This window comes from Augochlora pura, chromosome 7 (genome assembly GCF_028453695.1).
Source record: "Augochlora pura isolate Apur16 chromosome 7, APUR_v2.2.1, whole genome shotgun sequence".
Lineage (NCBI taxonomy): Eukaryota > Metazoa > Arthropoda > Insecta > Hymenoptera > Halictidae > Augochlora > Augochlora pura.
In genome coordinates this window covers 38502649-38520463 of record NC_135778.1, presented here as the reverse complement: position 1 = coordinate 38520463, position 17815 = coordinate 38502649, and the positions used below count along the sequence as shown (strand labels likewise).

Here is a 17815-nt window from a genome sequence, read left to right as displayed (position 1 = left end):
ATCGTCAAATTAATCATTTATAACAAGATGTTTGTCTTACTGAATAATTTCATAAAATGGATATACTTAGAATGGAGTCTTCGCGGAAGAGATTGCTCAGGTGCAAATCCGCTTTGCCGATGTTTATTTTGATCTTCATCCTCTCGAAGTTCAGATACGTTTCGCCGTCTCTTAACACCTTCCTCGCTTGCAACACGACGTCGGAGTCGTAGTCGTCTTGAACAAATATAGTATAATACGTGAACAATGCGACGAGAGTGTATAGTACTGTCTGTTGCTCGAAAGATGGCACAGAGAAAAGTAAAAAAGGACGGATTCATGTTAACGCCCCCGTAGAAATAAAATAAATTTGTTACTGTTATTGGTTGCAATAATTCCCCAATTTCCAAAAATGGAGGGATTCGAGCCTTCGTTTTTTATTTTAAATAAATAAAATCTCTTGACTCAAGACTTTTTATTATTCTTGGCTAATAGTGATTAGTATTGACTGATTATTATTAGCTAATATTGACTATATTATCGACTGATTATTACTAGCTAATATTGATTATTATTGACTAATTTTTATTGGCTAATAATAATAATTACTGATTGGTTATTATTGGCTAATATTGACTATATTATCGACTGCTTATTACTAGCCAATATTAATTATTATTGACTGATTATTACTGGCTAATAATAATTAATATTATTTGATTATTATTGGCTAATAAGAGCCGTGATTATTAGCCTTCTTTTTTGCCAGTGGAAGTATGTTTTTGGAAGCCATAAAAAACGAACGTGAAAATTACACCTTAACTCTCTTACCCCTCGACAATAATAATACCATCATTTCAACTATGGACAATAATTAATATGCTGTTTCATATAAACTATTACCAAAGGTCCCTGACAGGTCTCCTGCGCCAGCCAATCGTAGCAGAAGAATCCTCGCGTCTATTTGATACTTGCCCTGAAAGATTAACCTTTCGAAGGCCACCTTGAATGTGAATCTCACGTTCTCCACGTCGACTTTGAGGTTATGGATCTTGAACTTGGAGGGACCTGATACCTAGTTGTCGAGTAACAGAGACAATTGAATTTGTATCAGTTCTTATAAATATCCATTGTTGCTTGCAACAAAATATCGTTTGCTGTAAAAAGTAATAGTTGAACGATTAATTCCATTTGCAAAATAAATTTCGTATTCCCGATGTAAGGACGAAATAAGAAATTATTATTATTACCTAGAATAGATATTTCTCGAGGTAATTACTTAATCATTAATAATTATCAAAGTAAAATTAGAACATGAAATAAAAATTATTCAAGTTACACGTACAATTGATATAGTAAAATATATTCTGACTGAGCGAATTATTTCTTTCTCTATTCTATTGAACGATGCGTAACCTAATATATTAGCAAATAAACTATTTATTAGCGATGAAAAGTCAGCTTTACGATATGAGTCAGCTCTATGCCTTTACCACCGCGCGATGCAAAAACGATGCGTGAATAAACGAAGATCAAGGACTCTGGTACACTCGTCCTTCGATAATTCAGATGTCGAAGTTTTGGTCAACACATTTTAGAAGCTCGAAAAACACGAATGCTATATTTTATAATAGACACAGTGACGTCTATCGTAATTATAACCTCGATGCACCAACGTGAAAGCAAATAAAGTCTGATCTCTCATAAGTATATAAATCATGAGTATTTTGTGAAAGTCAAGAATATGCGCATGATTTTAAATAAAATATATATTTATATAAATCGCCTTCCAGTTAATAAAAGTTAACTAAAATTGTACTTTGCATTAATATCAGCGTTGTTGTATTTCACAACTAGTTACTGTCAACTTACGCTGATAGTGAGCGGTATTATCCGATTATTATTACGTCCAATTATTACGAATAAATATATGTCATATGAAAATTATTTAACATAACTTGTTTGTTCTTTAACCATCTGCCTAACCATCGACGATCCTTGCAATGCGAATTCTTAATTATAAAAATTTTCCTAGCTCGGATTCTCGAAACCGGCAATATTTCCGGACAAGTATGATTCGATCGAAGCTGACGGACGTTAATGATTAAATAAATATTGTAATATCCGGCATCGCGTTTACCTTCAGATCCGTGAGATTCACGTCGAGCCGCGCTCCTACCGGCCCCCTCAAAAGTCGTATCTCCTTCAAGTTCAACGGTTCGATGGCGGGCGCGTCGAGTTCCGGAATTCCCGCCGCCAATTTGTCTCGCAGCTGGTCGATGGCGTTCGTCACGCACGCGTTGATGTTAGGATCGTTCTTCTTGCACGGCTTTATATACGACGCTGCAAACAATTATCCAAAACGCGTGCGAGATGATAATATTTTTTTCTAAACTAAATATTTTTCTAAACTAAAAATATAAAAATTATTACAAGCGGTAGCCTATAGTTTTAGAAGTTGTAAAAACGAGAATAAATAATTGCAATTATAATTTTAGTATTTAATTTATCAAAGATATGGAATGAAATTTGTGTTATTTGGCGATTGACCATAAGTAGTATACTCACGTAACGTGCCGGAAACAGAACAGAACAGTGCTGCCATTAAGCTAGAACGAAATAGAAACTGTATCAAGTTCGCTATCGTTTAATTACTATTTTTTTTTTAGCTGCTGTGCAACTTAATGAACGCGTGGCCTGTACACGGTTAATGACGAAGTTGATATATTCACGGTCGTCTGGCACAATCAAGTTCCTCGACTCATGTAACTGTCTCCGTAACAGTGAATTAAGTTATTCAGCCGATGTACAGCGCGGAATGAAATTATATAACCGCGAGCACAACGGACAGATTATAAACCTTTGGATGGGTGAGGATTTATAATGTAAAAAAACGTCCAGGATGATTTGTCCGTGATCGTGAATTTCAGACACGGCGGATACGCTGTGGCGCGGCTTTTTAAATTTTTTATCCGAGTCAATTATAAAAATGCATTTTTTAATTAAAGACTGCAAAAGTCGCAGCTTTTCACGAATTTCAAGGGAAGCGAATAATTTTTACGTCATTCAATGTCCATAACTTTGAAGACAATTTTTCAGTATTAATTTACCGAGATCTAGAAAATGAATTGTTTAAATTTTCTTTAAATATTAGAGAACATATTTTAATTCTCTCATCGTGCCAATGAATTGCAAGCTTTCAAAAACAATATTTTAGCCGTTGTCTGCTAAACTAAAAATTCTCTGAAAAAAATTCAATTCCTTCGACTTTATTAATAAAAAATAGGGTTATTTAATAAAAAAGTTATTTAATTTTAAAAGGTGTGCGAATACTTTGTACGATCACTGTATATTATTCACCGGCATCGTGTAACCCGTGATTATATATACCCTTATATATATAACCTTAAAACTTTATTCCAGTATACATATTTACTCCGCCAGTGTTGAAAAAGAAGGTTTGTCTCTCTCGACATTTAATTTGCGGTGGAGGCAAAAAAAGTGCGATCAGATTCGACTATGGCGTAATATAGCACTATCAATACCGTTCTCCACCGCGACACGTTCGCCTGCGGTCTGCGAAACTTCTTCCGTATTTTATAAACCGCCTCTCGCATCGATCGTTTCAACTACCGTTTACTTTCGTTAACAATTCATTTCGACGTTGCTTAATTCTGTCAAAAATATCAAGGTTTCGTCAAAAATATCATGGTTTTGTGAGGTTATGTCTACGCATTGTTATCCGGTGTTATTTGTTAAATTCTAAGGAGGATTATAACGCGAATCGAAGAAAGATTTATGCACGTTATCGATAAAAATTCGTGTCACTGATTTGCCAAGTGATTATTATTTACTGATGCGTTATTAATTAGTTCGTTGAAATTTTTGCTTTGAAGAATTTCAGCGTTAGAAAGTACGGGTTCGTCAATGCATCTTGTGCATCTTTTGCAACTTCGAAATATGCGTTGGGCAACAAATTTTTTAGTAGAAAGGCTCGTCGTTTAAAGAGGCATAGTATGTGTATTATTGTATATTATTATTATGTATATTATTATAAGTGGAGCAATTGCAGAGATTTGAAGGTTAACTTTTCTTTCTTAAACAGAACACTATATTGTTTATATCAAAATATGGAAGAATATCCGAGTCTAAATAAAAAATATTAACCTTAATAACAAAAATTATTGTTTAAATTAATTAATTTGAAAAAAAAATTATTAACAAAAAAACCCTAATAGCAAAAATTGTTACTTCGATAGCGTTAAGATTTCATATACAGATATACTTTAATTTATTATTAACAAGATGTATACGTATACGTTTCATGTATATGCAAGTTTGTAAAGTGTATGAAAATGTGCATACTGGTGGGAATTAATTGTGACATTATTCGGCGTATGTTCAACCGCAAGGAGAACTTTCTAGTCGGCGTAAGAAATCGGTCCTGTATTCGGCTACTCGGAAAATTATTTAACCATTGCATCATACACGGTTGCGCTAATTCGATTACATTGTAACTGAATTCTGCAAACTGCAGTGATCACCAAACCATCGATGTCGTTATGCTACAACAATGTTAAATAAAAAAAATTAACGAAATTTCATCAACATTAGGTTTAGAGAATATTAACAGCAGCGATTATATATTGCTCCGTTAAAATAACAAGTTTTCTTTGCAATTTTATTTGTAGTATACACTAACCGACAAAAATTAAGTAACTTTTAATAAATATAAATAGTGTTATTAAATCAAAACTGTATGATATAGTTAAAGCATACAACACATTGTTTATAAGGCTTTAGCAGCAATGTTAATATCTTCCATGACGGAATGCAAAATCTTTATTCCACAAATAAGATGGTTTATCGAACACGTGTAATGTTCATGTTTATTGGACATCCGTGCAACATGTTTGTTAACTTTTGTCGGCAAATATACGTCCAATGCAACAAGTACAGTTAGCCAACAAAGTCTCCGCACACCTTTCGAAACGCAGTAATATTTTTAAAACTGCACCAAGTCACTTGAATTTTGTTTAAATTATAGAAAGACTAGGCTGAGATCCTTTTTTTAAATTTTGCTATCACTTTCAATTTTAAACTTTTTAACTGAGCCTACAACAAAAATTTAAAAAATCTCATTTCATAATTCTCAGTAACTTATTAAATTTTTATCAGAATTGGTTGACATTGTTACGAGTCATAACAAATTAAATATTGCAAAAATCGCAGCTTTTCACGATTTTAACCAAAAACTTGGAGAAAGTTTTCATTTTCGATTCAAAGTCTTATTTTGCTTCGTTGAAAATCTTATTTTATGTCATTTAGAATCTTATTTTATATAATTTAAAATCTTCTTTTATATAATTCAAAATCTCTATTTTTTATTAATAATCTCGAATAACAGCAAAATCAAAGTAACAAGCATAACTATAATTGTTCAGTATTGCACTGTCGTCTGAACAAAATTCAATTCCCCGAACGCAGTTTAAAAAAAATTATTGTATTTGGAAAACTGCACAGAGACTTTTCTGGCCGATTGCATATAAAATGAACACCGATTTGAACAATCGCGATTAAAAAATTTTGGACCGCAAGTATCGCGAATATCAACACTAAACCTACCAAGTCGTTGAAAATAACCTATTCCACACTTTCCCTCATAAAATTATTTATATTATAGACTTTTGCATACGAAATTATTAACTGGACATCACGACCGAAGTTTTAATTGTACTAAAACAGTAAAAAGTCTAAATAAGTCTCGCGGTTCGTCTAAACGAAAGCGCGTAGTCACCGTTCTATCTCGGTAGGTTTAGCGTCAAAATCGCGAATTAAATGATTCAACGAGACAAGATCGAAGCGCCCGGTTCGTTCGAGCAGCGTACAGCGTCGTTTCACACGAGACATCCACAGTCTGGTGACCACACGTAGACGTAGATCAGTGGACGTTACCATACGCGGGCAAGGAGAGCGAACATCGCGGCCGATCCGGGTGGCACGTCGCGACTAAGTCTAGCGAAAGCCGGGGGATGATATGTTAGCCCCGACAGGCGCGCGATCCCCCGGCTGGCCGCTGCGAAGGATTGCTTTATCGCATTCGGCATGTTGATCGCCTCGTGCCACTTGTCGGTCATTGGTCCAGCCACCCGGGTCGCGCGGCTCGCCGGCTCGTAGGAGAGAAGCGGAGACGTAGCGGAGAGAACGGTGCTCGCACGCGGTGTCTCGTTGTCGAATTGGCCGCCGCGTACCACCGTCGTTTCACCCCGCCTTCCAACGATTTTTCCCCCGCGCGTTTCGGTCCAGCCTGGCCGGTTCGGCCTGGCATTTCGCCGCCCGACCGCGTGGAAAATCTTGGCTGAACTCGTTACGGGGAAAGCGTCGGATACCGCCGGAAAATTTCACGATTCAATACCATCGATTTTAACCTTGCCTAGTAATTACCATCGATCGGAACTGGCTTTCCTTCGCGCCTCGATCCTCGTCAATACACGCGCGCCGGCCGACTACTCTACAGCACTGGAAAGTTTCGTTTTCGTCGAGGCAATGAAATGTAATTGAAGTAATTCGACGGACGCGAAAGTAATTTGGTTTACGCGAGATTTCGACCGGCCGGGGAGAATATAAGTGAACGGTGTATAGCGGACGTTTGATCGGAGAGGAAAAAACACGGAATGAGGCAACCTGCTGGCGGTTTCGCAAGACGCGAAGCTATTTTACTTCGCGAAAGACGAAGGGCTGCGTCGAACGGTTTCGCGCGATGATACCTTTCGGTGCGTTTTGTTATACTTGGACGGAATATTGTGCCGGCGGGCACGCGACAGCGTTTGATAGAAGAATCTCTGCGAGCGTGTTATTATTTATGAGTGAAACTATTTTTAGACCAGGAACTCGCTATTGAAATTCATTCATTTTCATTGGGAAACCTTGCCGTAAGCTATTTCTCTTTTTTTCGTTTTCTTTTTTTAAGAGATTCAATGTCGCATCGACGACAAGGTTGTTAGCGATAACAGCTGACAATTGTTAATTAATTTGGAATATTTTATGGAACGAGGTTGGTCTTCGGTCTCCTTATTGTTTAGGTTTTTTCTTTGCCGATGACTTTATTTTGTCACGAAGAAAATAGGTAGTTTAATACTATGTACAGTTTATTACTATAGTATAGTAATTTACTTAGTATTATAGTAATTTATTATTTAGGTTTTTTTTAGGTTATGATTTTATTGTGTCACGAAGAAGATTGTGTAGTTTATTGCTATAGTATAGTAATTTACTTAGCATTATAGTAATTTATTATTTAGGTTCTTTATTTTATCATGAAGATCATAGTATTGTCTACTACAATATACAGTTTATTACTATAGCATAGTAATTTATTTAGTATAGTGATTTATTATTTAGGTTTCTTTTAAGTTATGATTCTATTTTGTCGCGAATAAGATAGTATTGTCTACTACTATATACAATTTATTACTATAGTATAGTACAGTAATTTATAGTTTGGAAAACACTGCTAAATAAAGAGCATAAATAAATAATAGCAATATTTTATATCAACCTTAACAATATATATTAAAATGAAAAATACTACCCTTATCACACTTCTAGTTATTATACAAAATTGCATTAGAACCAAATGTCTTTTAAACGATACTTAATTATTCACAACTGAAATTAATTTTACAATTGACTAATTACAAAAATGCTATAAATCCATTTACAGACCGCAAATATATATTATTTTGGTTGCATTCGCCTAAAAGAAATTTATACAAATTACACATTAATAAATTGGTAAAAATATTGCCAAACTCGTTATAATTAATTTATAGTATTTAATTACGACGCTAGTTTTTAATAAACGAGCTAGCTTTTATTATATTTGTAAACGTTCCATGTAAACAATAATTGGACGACATCGTGTAGTTGACGCGAGCGACACGACACTTTAACGAAGCTGTATTGTTCCCCATTTGCAATGCAAAGTTATTTGTCGAGCTGATGTGGATCGCGGGGAATTGCAAAACCGGGGACTGAAGAAATATTGTATACACGATCGGTCGTCCTTGATTGTGCCGCTTGTTAGTGCCGCGACATTAGATGAATCCGCGGGAGTTAATGTCATCAGCATCGCTTCCACTTTGTGTTACTTAAGTGGACGTTAATCTCGAATTTATGCAGCGACGAAGTCTCGATTGCTATAACCGTGGAAACGTGTTTTCTGGAAAGCCGCGGAAATGGCACCGTCGTTTTCACCCACCTTGTTCGGATGTTAAAAAAAATTAACATCGACAGCTGTGTTATCACATTGTTGTTTCTACATAATTTATTCATCATTGTTAATTCTACTAGACATTATTTATTACTTTGAAAAAAAAGTTTCATTGATTATTCAACTGCGAATCTCTGTGCTAAATAAAAGCTTTATTTTTGTCATAAGTGCATATAATATACTATGTAAGAATTGCTGTATGGCGTATGTTATTATTTTCGAGGTTAGAGAGCGAATAATTTTAATCATATTTCGTATTTTGCAATCACCTGCAGAAAACGTATAATCTTACGATAATTACGACAGCTTGTGATATATAAAAAATTAATAATATAATAACGACAACGTGTCATCCGACAATTTTCTCTTCCAAATAGAAAGTAAAATTGAAGAATAGTATCTCGACCATCTTATAGCAAAGTTGCTGCTACAGTATAGCTGCTCCAACATTTACAGAAAAATTCGAGTGAATTTCGACCAGTTCCAAACGGGTCGCACCGTATTAAAATCGTCGACTAAACTGTACTAACCGCTGTACGCGTCCTCTCTCGAATTTAGTAAGTTAAGTAGGTTAAGTGTACAACTAATGTCGATGGCGATCGCATAGAAAACGCGGTTGCTCGCCGGTCGGTTTCTGCGCGCGGCGGAGAAAGCCGCGAAAAAATGATGCACGTTGCGAAAGTGAGGTAATTCTCGTGATCGATGAAGTCAACATTCTTCGCGTTCGCGCTACGGGTAGATTCGGTGCTGGCAAAAAAAAAAACTGGCTCGCGCCAATTTCCGCGATTTTTACGATACCCCATTAAGCGCGGCGAAAGTTGCGGGATCGCTCGATCTACGACAAACCGACGTGAGACCGAGCCCGTAAGAAAATGCAAGCCGGCGCTATCGCTGCGCGCGCCTCGCGGTCTAACCGTTCGCGGAGTTTCGTTCGCGGAAAGATTGTTGCAATTGTCGGCCGGGCCCGCTTTTCACGTTTCTTTGCGTTTCGTTTAGCGGTTGGCGTCGGACGAAACGAAAGCCTGCGTTCGGCAAACCGCTAAATTAAAGATGATCGCGGCTTACTGGAGTTTTATTGACATTTTAGCGACCGGTCGGTCGGCTGTGAACATTTTTGCATTGTTGATTAACTCGTAAGTATTAATTCATATAGTATTAATTCATAAGTATTAATTTATAAGTATTAATTCGTAAAATATTAATTCGTCAAGTATTAACCTATATTCGTCCGGTTATTTTCTGCGCCGCCATTCACAAAATGACGGCATTTTTTGACAGTGACTGTAGATAGATATGGTCTATATAAAAACAACTTATCTCGTTCAAAATCATATATTTTTCAGTCATCATTATAATTATACCATATTTGGTTAAAATAGTCTCTGTTTGGTAAAAATTAGAATTTAATTTATTTAGAATTAAAAGAACAGGAATCAATTATTTTCTGTAATATGCGAATGACGAATTTTCGTCGTGCGGACGAATATGTGATAAGTTGTACTATAATATAGTATATACAATATATAAAAGAATACAGTATATACAGTATATGAAAAAATACAGCATATACAGTATATGAAAAAATACAGCATTTACAGTACCATAATACAGTATATATAGTGTATGCAATATATACAGTATATACAGTACCATAATACAGTACATACAGTGTATGCAATATATACAGTATATACAGTACCATAATACAGTATATACAGTATATAAAGAAATAAAGAATTTTAGTTGAAAAAGCTAACCTAACCTAGTTCAATCAAAAGTATGTCTTCCATATGTCACCCCTTCCCTACTTTAATCGTTTCAACGATGATTCACCTTGTTTAATTCGATTCGATGTTCTATCAGTTTCACCGCTGTCGACTACAACCGAATGCGGAGCAAAACTGCATCAATGATCCATGTGTCAGCGAATCTTGCCATTGATTTACGTAACCCGCGCAGCTTTTTTTGCTTCGCACTATTACAACCTTCTTATCTACGCGAAAGAAAAGTGTGTAATCCTGGAAACTTCACCAAGAAAATACTGTACAGTTTGAGTCAGTTATTTTTTCTTTAAAGCGGCAAATTCAATTTTGGAAAGAATTTGGGATTATTATAAATTGTATCTGTAATTATTATAAATTATATTTGTGATTACTATAAATTGTATCTGTAATTATTATAAATTATTTGGGACACCCTGTGCACAATACTAGCACTATAAAATTCATAGTTATAGCGATTGTTAAAAATGCAAAATAGTATAATTGAATCAACCAAATATTGTTCTTAATTTAAAAAATTTTTAAATATTATTAAATAAGGCTTAAACGAAACATACGAGTTTAAACAATTTTAATTTCTTTAAATTATACAATGTTATGCAAATCTTCTGGAAAAAAATTTACAATGCCAGATACGATAAATAATAGACGTACTTACGAATCAAAGATCGAGATTTTCTCGTTGACTTTAGAATCGTTTCTAATCGCGCATAATGGCGGCAGGTAAAAAAAAAAACTTGAAATAATGAACGATCTGCAAGTTTATCGCATTGCGAGCGCGACGAATTACAGTATAATACGAAGTCGTGCCGAGTCAACGTTGACAGTACGCGGCACGCAATTGTTTATAACGAACAAGATAAATATATTAAACGCATGCATATGTAGTGCTTAGAAAAAGTATAAATGTGCTTTTACAAATTGTCCATTCAATATCTTTGAGGCAATTAGTTTACTAGACGATGGCTAAAAAAACATTTTTGCAGAAATTATTGTTTGTTGGAATAATAAGAAAATAAATTAAGAAGATTGATGCGTTTCACTTGGTTTTTCGAGTTATTTTATTTTCGAAAATGCAATTTAGCTGCGACATTTATTTTTAGTGACTCTGTTAATAAAAATAAGTCGACTTATATTTTATATTACAAATATTTATTTAGTACAATTACCGGTACACTCAATTAACTTTTAAACTATTTCTGTTCTCATTTTCCTCTTATCAGCAACCTGATAAAATGAATGGCAACCATACCAACACACTTTTGTGAAAAATTATTGACTAATTATTCTGTTCAATTATTATATTGAATAATTTAATATTATTGAATATTTATTTGAAAGCACAAGACATTTCCTACTTTAAAACACTAAAAATTTGCGTAAACGATGTCCAGCTTCAATTTGCGCACTTCTCCTAGATGCAACATTGTAGATAAGAATAGATAACAATTATAACAATTATGTATGAATAATCCAAGTTGCAATTAGCTGGAGTTTGCCAACTCTGTACGTCAGAGACATTCGACGATGACTGCGTGGCGAGAGAAGCTTGTTAATAATATTTAACCAATCTGATATTTTAATCGAATCCTAGCTTCTCTCTCTCTCTCTCTCTCTCTCTCTCTCGCAATATAATAGGAAGGGGATACCGATGGCCAGAAGGAAGAGACGTATCCTACGATCACGGCCATGGACTCGAGTGATTCAATATTGTTCTCGCTGCAACGCAGGCGTCGTCCTCAAACCTATATATACAAGCACTCCGGATGCACGAGGATCAGTCTCGATCTCGTGCAGGCGAATCAAAGTTTCCTCTTAGATTTCGTCGAAAAATCAAAAGTCATTCTCTGCACGGCAGACCGGTTGTCGGTCGATAATGTTCCTCAAGGAGTTACTGTTCTTCGCGGCAGTCGCGGCCCTCGCGAGTGCTGAACTACGTGAGTAACATTTGCATCAGTTGTACAACCCCTTTGCGGTGGAACATTGTCGGATCCATGGATCGTTAGTTTAAATAGTAATTAATTAAATTATAGAAGAGCTTTAGTTAAAAGATCATTTACAGAAATTGATTCGCTTCGATTGGTTTTTCATAGAATAAGTTATCTTTAGGAAGAAAGGATAACAAATCTTGCATGGTGTTTTAGGCCATGTTTCTTCTGGTAAAAATTATTCGAATACTTTTTAAATCATAATGACTTCGTCGGAACCGGATTGAATGATTAGAATTTTTATTTGGATTTTTAAAGGCGCATTCACCAAAAGATCTAAAAATTATATTTTTCGCTTGAAATCTAAATCATGGAAAAAATTTATAGAAATAACAATTGTAAATTTCTAACATCGGAGATCTTTTGCAATTGTACATCGATGTAAATAAAATTGTTATATAGACTATTTATAATAAATTCACGGTTTAATTTTTTAAATAAATAGTTTCTTGCGAGCGAGTAAACAATCTTAAATTTTCAACGAACGCTTCATTCACCGCTGTTTTATTTCTGCTTGCAATGGATACGGGTACCAATTCATTCAATTTCATTTCAGCATCGACTAATTTATGCTGTTCGTTAACGCGCGTTTGAATAAACATCGGAGTCTGGAATCAACGAGGTCATTAAATGCGGAAAGAAATAATCGCAAGATTTAAAGCTGTAAGAACAATCGATAAAGGTGATCGATGACGGTGCTAACGTTTCGACTTTAGAACACTATTGCGCATAAACTAGTATACTTAGAATAAACATTTTCGTACGAATATCTTATTAACTTATCTGAGATAGTTTAATAACAAATTTTAAAGTTTAATAATAGATTTCAAATCCAAAGATTTATTTATTAAATTTTGATAATAAATTTAAAATCCAAAGGTTTACTTATTATTAAATTTTAATAATAAATTTCAAATAAATAAATTTCAAATAAATAATAATTAATAAAATATAGAAAGCGGTAAAATATTAGAACCGACCCCAAGTCCGAGTACAGAGCTAAATAATATAGTATTAAGTTACAATATCTTTATACGTAATAGACGTTGACATAACCTCAACATAACCTTAAATATAAAATTCTAGAGAAATTGTCGGATACAGCAAGAGTGATAAAATTGTAATTATTAATGGAAACATAAGTGAAACAAAGTCTTTGGTTTTCAGCCCCGTATATTCATGTGTGCGGCATCAGGAACCCCAATTTGGACCAGTGTATAATCGACAGTGTGACCGATATGGCGGACGTACTCCGCGAGGGTGACCCGGAATTGGGTATTCCGTCTTCGAATCCGTTCGTGATAGACCGCGTGCAGCTCGCCGACTTCCCGAATTTCAAAGCGTACGGAACGAACATTAAAATCTACGGTTTTCCGACGTATCATATCAAATCCATGCACCTCGATACGGAAAAGCGGCAACTGGATGTGGTTCTTACGTTCGACGAGATCAGGATGGAGGCGGAATACAACGTCAGCGCGCGAATTTTAATACCGATCGAAGGATCAGGACCGATCCACTTGGTTACGAGTAAGTTTAATTTAATGCTTTATTTAGTTTTGCTTGGAAAATCAAAGTGATATGTATTTTAAGCAGAGTCGAATGGAATTACGATTCATTTACTCGGGGAATTATAATTGTGAAGTAATTTTATTGCACTGTAATTCGATCGCTTTGTAATTCGTGATTTAATCACATTTTAATTCGTGATTTAATGACATTGTAATTGGTGATTTAATGACATTTTAATTCGTGATTTAATGACATTGTAATTCGTGATTTAATGATATTGTAATTCGTGATTTAATCACATTTTAATTCGTGATTTTATCACATTTTAATTCGTAACTCGAATTTCCATTCAATTAAATTGCAATATAATTCGTATTTGTAATTAGAGGACAATTATTTATTTATAACTATTTAGAATTGTAAAATAGAAGCATAAAAATGTATCATACTTCTTCGAAGCACTGGTTTGCTGTTTTGTGGATCTCTAATTAAGTTGCATCTTATTTGAATGATATTCTTGATTAAAATAATTAACAGTTGAATTAATTCAAATAAAAAGCGGTTGACTTACTATGTAATTGAAATATTATACTTCTCACTCGTATATTGCAGAAAGTAATGGATTCTCGTTCTCTTAATTCTAAATAAATTAAATTCTAATTTTGTACCAAATATAAATAATTTTACCCAAAGAAAGTATAATTATAACCATCATTTCGTCTGAAGTAATTTATTAAAGACTATGTGAAGGTAATTCCGAAATTCTAGATGTAATTTTAGGTATTCGAGATCTTCTGCAGTATTCATTATCACATTGACACTGCGCCGCGACGGTGTAGCACTGCAATTTGCGTTTTCCGCTATCTGGCTTCGTTGCATAAATCCTACTTTATTTCAATAAGCGTTCTTTAAATTTTTGAAATGATCAGCATGTCATTATACCGATTCTCAACCGTATGTCAATATTTTTTTATTTATTAAATTAATAAGGAACGTTTAAATTTATATTTTATATTAAAATATCTTTGCAATTTATTTAATTCATTTGATATACTAAAATATGATGTTTGAAATTAATTTATTCATTTAATTATGAGATAATATTTAAAATTATATATACAATACTTCGAAAATATATTAATACACAGTGTTAATATAGTTCTAACAGGATTTTATTAGAATAGACATCGATTGGCTTTTGCATTTTCTTGGGGTGACATAACCTAGAGAAAATCTTGACATACCCTCCCCTAATGTCCAAGAGTTTATATAACTATACTTGGCATAGAACCTTGACATAGACTTGATATAGGCTTGACATAACTTCCCCATGCTTCCAAGAGGCTATATAACTATACATGACATAATAATCTTGACATAATCCTGACATAATCTTCAGATAATCTTGACATAACCTCCCCTTACATCCAAGAATTTACATAACTATAAATGACATAATAATCATGAGATAATATTGACTTAACCTTGTGTCTTTGAATATCAATATCCGATATTTGAAAACTTTTCTGATAGCACTGGAAAAAATAATAAATAAAAAATATACCATCTCCTAGCTTACAGAAATTCTCTACGCTTTAAAAAACATAAAAATACTATTAAGAATAGTATATAGTTAACAACTATATCCTCTGTTACAGAAAACGTAGGCGCGACAGTGAGAATGAACTACGACATAGTCGAGCACAAGGGCAAGAGATACATGTATTTCACGTCGATGACGACGAAACTGGACATCAAAGATTTCGAGGCGAAGTTCGAGTCGCGTAACTTCGACAAGACTTTGCAGCAGGCGGTTAGCCAGGCATTGGGCGGCAGCCACAAGGAGATTCTCGACTCCAGCAGACCGAGCATCGAAAATATCATTTCGAAAAAATGCCTCGAGACGGCTAACAACCTTTGCAAGAACTACACTTTCGACGAACTGTTTCCCGACCGAGAGTAACGATGACGGCGAGTTAGGTTATACTATACTGTTCTTCGAAAACAATACCAGTCTCGAAATACTGTACTCGTTTAATTTTATAAAAGTATTTTTAACAAATTCTCAGAGTATTTAATAAGACTCTCAGAGTATTTAATAAGATTCTCATAGTATTGAAAAAGTATTTAAAAGGATGGAAAAGCGGAGTTAACCTCTAAGGCGCGGTTGAATTTTGCGCAAATGTATTTTTTCGAAATAGAATCGAAATTAAATCGAAATGGAAGACGCATCCATGTATTATAATCTCCATAACTTTCCTGCGACGATGCCGATCTTCGTCGCTGTTTAACGACGACAAACGCAAAGTTTTGTTTCTTAAATCGCTGCGATTGATTCGCCAAAAAAACAAAATTTTTATCGCTTTTTCCACGGAATTTCTATCGCCTTTTACGAAATTTCTATCGCATTATTACGGAATTTTTATCGCCTTTTCCACGGAATTTTTATTGTCAATTTACTCCCGGTGTGAAGCACGTTAATTGTTGCTTACATGGATGTACGTATGATTCACGATTAAACGTGAAACACATTTAACGCGTTGCTCTCTGCTGCGCGTCTTACATATTTATCAATCTATGTACACATCGTCTAGGTGTCGCAAATAAATTTTTATACCTGATCTGTAATAAAATTGTATTTTTATACCTACTAACATATTGTACAAATATTACACATACAATTCGAATCGCTTCCTCGGACAGTTCCCATAGGAAATTGTCGCTCCATCGCGCGCGACATCTTATTCAACAATGAAAGAATAACAAGCCTTTATCGCCAATGAAATTGCATAAACGGTATATTCGTCGACTATCGAACTTGCTATAGATTAACCCTTTGCACTCGATCGGTGACTCTGAGGCACCACTAAAATTATTCCGTCACCTTCTAAAATAATGTTTATGCCAACAAAGTTGAATTTTAGAAAAATTGTTGAACACGAAACTGTTGGTCCGAATCACAAGAATTAATTTGGTATATATAAACTACACTTGGCCGCTTAAAATGGAAATACTGTACAGCAGAAAAATTACTTTAGATTTACAGTTAAAATGGCTTCGTGTGCAAAGGGTTAACTTGCTACGAACCCCAAGTTCGCGTGCCTTCGACTTAACTTAGAGTCTTCGAATAGTGCAATCGAGGTCGGGTTATGTGAGGTTATGTCAGATCGGTTGTCTCCGTTTATCGCGCGTTCTCGGTGAATGACAATAATTCGTTCACTATATCGGGAAGAGCGTTTCGTAGGTGAACTGCGTGAGGATGCCGTTCGCGATTTTGAGGAACGTGTCCGAGATGGCGCTCTCCAGGGACGGTTGCAACTCTTTGATGAACGCGTCGAAGTTGCTGTTGATCGCAACGTTGACCGCTTCGCCGAGCGCCGGATCACCGCCGAACAAGTTCTCCAGCTTGAGACGACCGCCGCCGACCGCGATCCTCGTCTTGAAGTCGACTATCTTCACGGAATGTTGGCCGTCCGCCGCTTCGCTCGTCGCTGCTTGCAGTTTCACCTGTCCCTTGCAGTTCGTGAAGTTCCCGTACACCGGTCCCGAGCCGTGAATTCTCAGCAGGATCACCTTTCCGTCGATGTCGTATTCGCCCTCTAACGAGAGGCTCTCGAAGTCCAGCTCGATCACGAAACGCAGCGCGTCGATGTTGGCCCTGTTGAACAAAAGACACGCGTTAACACGTTTGCTATGTGTAACAAGCCTCGATTCAGAGTTTGAGGAGGTTATGATTGAAGTATGTACTAAATTCTAGTGATATTTGATTCTGTTTAAACAGAACTGTGGAAATTAGAAGTATTTGCTAATAGGCTCAATTTCATATGCATAAATAAAATAATAGAATAAGTCATATAAAATGGAAGTACTGTAAATCGGAAAATATGTTTTTTATTTTTGGAATTATTTTATATTTGGAATCGAAAATCCTTTGCACTCGAAAATAATTGTTATAATAACAAAGTTTAGTTTTAAAAATATTGTTAAAAGTGAAATTGTTGATACGAGTCACAATAATTAAAAGTGCACTATGTTGCATAAAATGGAAATATTGTGAGTCAAGAAAATTATTTCAGATTTGCAGTCAAATTGGTTTCGAGTGCAGAAGGTTAACAGTCTAATAATAAGTTAAACAAGGACTCCGCGAGCGCTTTCCGGACGTCACGTGTCGCACATGTGTGTCGCGGGTAGCGAAAGGGTTAAGTTACGAACCGCAAGGCCAGTGCCGAGTGCAGTGACGTGATCAATAAAGCGGAATCAAGAGTAGCCGCCATCTTGGTGTG

General features: G+C 35.2%; 3 protein-coding genes across 3 annotated transcripts; 1 reads left to right on the top strand and 2 right to left on the bottom strand.

Annotated features, from left to right (window-relative positions):
* Positions 1 to 49: 49 nt before the first annotated feature.
* On the bottom strand, positions 50 to 5963 carry LOC144472011 (protein takeout). The gene is made up of 5 exons (XM_078184640.1): positions 5935 to 5963; positions 2548 to 2588; positions 2120 to 2322; positions 883 to 1054; positions 50 to 216 (listed from the first exon to the last, which is right to left on the bottom strand). Exons 1-5 carry the CDS (start codon positions 5958 to 5960, stop codon positions 50 to 52), a joined length of 609 nt encoding a protein of 202 aa, XP_078040766.1. The 5' UTR covers positions 5961 to 5963.
* Positions 5964 to 11798: 5835 nt separating this feature from the next.
* LOC144473402 (uncharacterized) lies at positions 11799 to 16186 on the top strand. Its single transcript, XM_078187252.1, has 3 exons — positions 11799 to 11969; positions 13188 to 13550; positions 15191 to 16186. Exons 1-3 carry the CDS (start codon positions 11909 to 11911, stop codon positions 15493 to 15495), a joined length of 729 nt encoding a protein of 242 aa, XP_078043378.1. The 5' UTR covers positions 11799 to 11908; the 3' UTR covers positions 15496 to 16186.
* Positions 16151 to 17806, bottom strand: LOC144472009 (circadian clock-controlled protein daywake). Its single transcript, XM_078184639.1, has 2 exons — positions 17741 to 17806; positions 16151 to 17285 (listed from the first exon to the last, which is right to left on the bottom strand). Exons 1-2 carry the CDS (start codon positions 17804 to 17806, stop codon positions 16752 to 16754), a joined length of 600 nt encoding a protein of 199 aa, XP_078040765.1. The 3' UTR covers positions 16151 to 16751.
* Positions 17807 to 17815: the final 9 nt, after the last annotated feature.